Here is a 5,574-nt window from a genome sequence, read left to right as displayed (position 1 = left end):
CTTTTAAGAAATGAAATGAAAATGGAAAGAAACAATCCAAGATGTTTTTCTCTGTTTATTTTTAGGCTACCCTTTTCTATCTTTCACTACTTCTCCTTCCCACTAATTGCAAATGGATCTCACTTCTAAGATCCACGACTTGGCAAGTTTTAGACAGTGTAAAATACCATGAGCTTCACATAGTTTGCCTTCCCCTGTTTTTTTTTTTTTTTTTTTTTTTTTTTTTTTTCTTTTTTTGGATATCAGTGCTGGGGACTAAGTGCAGTTCTTGGGTCAGGTACAAATTCAGCATTGAGGGAATGTACTCCAAGAGTGTCTGACCCTCAGCAGGGACAATGAACAGCAGTGACCGAGGGGATTCCTGTGCCCCTGAGCAGTGAATCAAAGACGGAAGCAATCCGGGCAGCAGATATTCTTTATTGCAGCGCTGGGCACATGGGGGATCTCTCTTCTTAACATGTGCATCGTGCAGCTAAGAAAGCTGTGATTTATCTTACTAAAACATGCATATTCATTACAAGTCCTGAAAATTATTTACATATTCATGATTATTCCGAGATAAGGATGCGCAAGCGTAGTTGCATTTTTGGGTGGTCTTCGGTGGTCGTCAGGGGTCCTCTGGTGGTCGTCCATAGTCTTCATCACTCTGTCCGCTAGTTGAACTTTTATTTCGAGCATGCGTGGTAGTTTTTCTGTGCTCTGGGCCCCATCTTTTCCTCCTTTCATGATATATGGCCTATTCAACTGACCACAGTCCATCTGCTGAGTATGCATTCTTTACATATCATCAGGAAGCTTATCAGAGTAAAGGAAGCTTATCAGAGTAAAATACATAGCCAAGGACAAAGTTTCTACATCTGTTTGCTAATGTCTAGAATAACAGGATACTGGTGCATATACATAGCACATAACGTTTTCTTCACTTAATTCTTTTCTAGTCATTTAACCCTTAAGTAGTTCTGAACAGGTCAGGTCCCTGTATCAAGTCCCCCCTTTTCTATAACCATTGCAAATTCTTTTGCAATCATATTACGCCTCCATATCTATATCTTTCAACATTAGTTGCTTCTTTGTTACAAAGTAAGACATACTTAATTAAAATCCAGACTATGATAATTAACAATATTACAAGTATTACGGAAATAAAAAGTTGTTTTAACCAATTCAAATTAGGTAACCAGGATGTTAGGACTTTCCACAATTCTTCAAATCCCCACGAGGTGTCATCCTTGGTTACCTCATGGAGTATCTTAGTCTGTTTCCAGATTTCACTTAAATCTGTAGCAATTCGATTATTCTGATCTACATATACACAGCAACTTGTATTTATAATGGTACAAACCCCCCCTCGTGAAGCCAATAATAAATCTAAAGCCATTCTATTTTGCTGCACTACTTGTGCAAGGCTATTTATCTCAATCTGCTGTGCTTGAATTGCATCTATTGTTTTATTTTCAATGTCTTCTACTACTGCTGAAATATTTATTATAGCTTTTTCTAATTCACTTACCCCTAGCCAAGGGAGAAACCATCTAGCAAAGGAATGAAATGCATTCTGCCTTTTTATTAGGGGATTTTCTACTTCCCGTCTAATTCTTCGAATATGTGTTTGAAGCCAACCTTCGGATAAATGATTATGTATAGTTATGTTTGGGACTACGGCTCCCAGGGTGCATGTTCCCACCCAATTTTCAGGTAACACTTTCCATGCAGTATCATTGCACAGCCAATACCATCCTTTTCCTTCTGGAACTGGCCAGAGGGTACTATTAATAGAGGTGGGGGACCCGATATATTTTATTTTATTACAACCCGTTTGATTTCCTACATATTGGACGTTATTACAACTCCCAACTTTATCTAATCCTTTAGGTGGGTTACACCTCTGCACACATTTATAGTAAGATTTTTTAATTGGAGGGTTATGAATTTTTAATGGCTGAGCTCTATATGTATAATTTACCCAGGTGGTATTCTCTCAATATCTCGTCCACGGATTATTACCAGGTATGGGGATGCCTATTAACAAGATCTGTTTTTCACTGTATTCAGGCATATGTGTACATATCCAACAATTAGTTCTATTCAGAGTTCGAGATATACCTTCCGTCAGCGAAAGATGAAGATTCAAATCCCACCGTGCCCAGGCTCCCCCATAGGTCAAGATAATCTGGAAAATTGCAATCTGGTAGGTCCTACGGGAGTAGCAGTCCATGGTTTCGTAGGGGCCTTCTTTATTTTCGAGTAGTGAATCCAAGCTGGGTGTTCTTTAATCTTTACCGCAGTGAATGTTGTCAGCAGCACTTGATATGGACCTTTCCACTTTTCCTCCAAGGGTTGTCCTGAAAAATTCTTAACATATACATAATCACCAGGTTCAAAGGCATGGAGGGGGTGATCTAATCCCCTTACTCTAGTACCCAAAACATTTTTATGTATTTCTGATAATTGTTTCTGCAATGCTTTCATGTATTCCAGTAAATATCCTTCCCCAATTTGTGCCAATTTTTCACCTTTAAATTGAAGTTGATAGGGTCGCCCATATAATATTTCAAAAGGGCTTAAATTTTCCTTTGTCCGAGGTTTAACTCTTATTCTCAATAATGCCGATGGTAAAGCTTGGGGCCAAGTTCTTGGGCTAATACTCCAAGTGCCATCCCCTGTCTTTCATGTGAGAATAATAAAAAGGGTTTAGAGACATCTGGTAAGCCGAGGGCCGGAGCCTTCATCAGTTCCTTTTTAAGTTTCTTGAAGGCGGCTCGAGCCTCTGCCGTCCATTCTATTTTAAGTCGGGTTTTCTTTAGCAGTTCATATAGAGGTTTAACTATTACACCATAGTTGTATATCCATAAGCGGCACCAACCTGCCATTCCCAAGAATGTCCGCAATTCCTTGGCTGTTTGAGGCTCCGGGGTGCGACAAATTGCCTCTTTTCGCTCAGTTCCCAATTCTCTTTGTCCTCTGGAAATTTTTAATCCTAAATAAGTTACTCGCTGTTGCACTATTTGAGCCTTTTGTTGGGATACTCTGTATCCATTCATTCCTAGGAAATTGAGAAGTTCTATAGTCCATGAGAGACACTCTTCCCTGTTTTCAGTGGCTATTAAAAGATCATCAACATATTGCACGAGGACTCCTTTACCATCTGGGGGAGTCCAATTTTCCAAATCTTTAGCTAACTGATTTCCAAAAATCGTAGGGCTGTTTTTAAATCCTTGTGGTAGTACTGCCCAAGTTAATTGTGTTTTTCTTCCTGAATCCGGATTTTCCCATTCAAAAGCAAATAGCTTCTGACTTTCTGAGGCCAGCGGCAAACAGAAGAAGGCATCTTTGAGATCCAGTACAGTAAACCAATGTAAGGTATCTCTCAATTTAGTTAATAGTGTGTATGGGTTGGCTACAACCGGGTGGATGTCTTCAACTATTTTATTAATTGCCCTTAGGTCTTGTACTAATCTATAACTTTTTCCATCTGCCTTTTTAACGGGTAAAATCGGAGTGTTGTATTCTGATTCGCATTCCGTTAGCAAATTGTATTGCAGAAATCGATTAATAATATTTTTGATTCCTTCCCTGTCTTCTAGCCTTAAGGGATATTGTTTAATTCTTACCGGCTTTACTCCTGGTTTCAACTTGATTACGACAGGGCTTGCATTTTTGGCTTTCCCCGGAACTTCACTAGCCCAAACCCCTGGATATACCGGGTCCAAAACCTCTCTAGGTATTTCAGAATGGCTTTGAGTTTGTATTAAGGCTAGACTCAAAACTTCCACTAATTGTTCTTCTTGAATTTGAAATTCAATTTTTCCTTTCTGAAAAACAATTTTTGCCTCAAGTTGTTCTAGCAAATCTCGCCCTAGCAAGGGCTTTGGGGAATTTGGTAAATATAGAAACCTGTGAATTCCAATTTGTTTTCCAAGCCGATAATTAAGTGGTTTAAGGAAATAAGCTTTTTCCTTTTGTCCTGTAGCTCCAATTACAGTGATAAAATCTTTGTCTTTCGGCATTAATTGTTGGTTCAGTACCGAATAGGAAGCCCCGGTATCAACAAGGAAATCTATTTCTTTCTTTTCTTTCCCTAGCTCAATTTTAACCAGGGGATCCGCTAGGGTGGTTTCCCCCGGTCCCCTTCACTGGTTTGAGCCCATCTGGGCTAACAAAGGGGGCTTTCTTGTCAACTTAGGACATTCCCCTTTCCAGTGCCCTATTTCCTTACAGTATGCACACTGATTTGACTGTAAGGTTGGGCGCTGCCTCTTTTCTTTATTATTTTGAGTTCCACTTTTCTGCTTTTCCAATGCAGCCACCGTGGCTTCCGCAATTACCTGTCCCATTTTATACTTGCCCTGCTCCTCTCGGTTTCTATATATCCTCCAGGCTTCTTCTAGCAGCTTTTCTAAATCTCTAATATCAGGTTCTTTCAGCTTTTGGAGTTTTCTCCTTATGTCTTTTGATGACTGTCCCAAAAATAAGGAAACTAGCTGTTGTCTGCCTGTATCAGAAGCGGGATCTAGGGTGGTATATTTTCTCATAGCAGTCCGTAATTTGTCAAGAAACTCCGTAGGAGTTTCTGCCGAGTTTTGCTTGATTTCATATAAATTTGACCAATTTACTGCCTTCGGTACGGCCGTCCCGATACCAATCTTAATCTATTCTTGGTATCTTTTAAGTAGCCTGTAATCTTGGTCGTCATTTGGGTCCCAATTAGGGTCATCTCTAGGGACGTGGGTTTCGACCGTACCCTGAAGGGTTCCTGCCGTGATTTGAATTTGTACTTGTGTACGAGCACTTTTAATTATTAATTGTTTTTCTGTTTCAGTTAAGGCATCCAACATCAAATCTATATCTTTCCAATCTGGATCCTGATTTTTAACTATTAATTCAAATCGTTTTGCCACCCCTTCCGGATCATCCCGGTATTCCTTTACTACTTCTCGCCAAACATCTAAGTCATTCATAGAAAAGGGAATCTTAATTCTGGTGGGTCCTGTTGCTCCCATCGCTTGCCTTAACGGGGCTTGAATTATCGGCCCCATTTTACTCCGAGTTCGAGCTGTGATGGGAGAAAAGTTCATTTTTCCAGGGACAGCCTCACCAGATTTTTCTATGCGATTACTTTTATCTGATTCATCTGATGAGGTAGAAGGTCGGGATCTAGGGGGGGGAGGGGTTTCCGGGGGAGAAGGGGGTTGGGGTGGAGAACTATAATCTTCTATTCTTTCCTCTGTTTCTTTAAGTTTTATACACCTTTGCCCTATACTGCAAGCCGAACAACACCGTTTTAACCTAGTCCCATTCTTTCTCTGTTCCTTTTCCATAGCTAACACCAAAGGATCCTGGGGTGCTACGTTTATCCTACATTCCTTCTGCCATTCAGGGTGATTCCGCAAAGTGAAAAACATATCCGCATATCCCACTTCATCCCACTTTCCTTCCCGCCTTAAAAACAACATTAACTGCAACAAAGTATTATATTGCAAAGTTCCATTGAACGGCCACTTCTCACTCTCTTCTAACTTATACAAAGGCCACCACTGGTTACAATATTTAATTAATGTTTTCTTATTCACTGTC

General features: G+C 40.0%; 1 protein-coding gene across 1 annotated transcript; it reads right to left on the bottom strand.

Annotated features, from left to right (window-relative positions):
- Positions 1-397: 397 nt before the first annotated feature.
- LOC144248740 (syncytin-2-like) lies at positions 398-2,215 on the bottom strand. The gene is made up of 2 exons (XM_077790735.1): positions 2,104-2,215; positions 398-1,977 (listed from the first exon to the last, which is right to left on the bottom strand). The coding sequence occupies exons 1-2, from the start codon at positions 2,213-2,215 to the stop codon at positions 1,025-1,027; spliced, it is 1,065 nt and encodes a 354-aa protein (XP_077646861.1). The 3' UTR covers positions 398-1,024.
- Positions 2,216-5,574: the final 3,359 nt, after the last annotated feature.

Source organism: Lonchura striata, unplaced genomic scaffold (genome assembly GCF_046129695.1).
Source record: "Lonchura striata isolate bLonStr1 unplaced genomic scaffold, bLonStr1.mat Scaffold_82, whole genome shotgun sequence".
In the NCBI taxonomy this organism is placed as follows: domain Eukaryota; kingdom Metazoa; phylum Chordata; class Aves; order Passeriformes; family Estrildidae; genus Lonchura; species Lonchura striata.
This window is presented reverse-complemented; position numbering and strand designations above follow the sequence as displayed.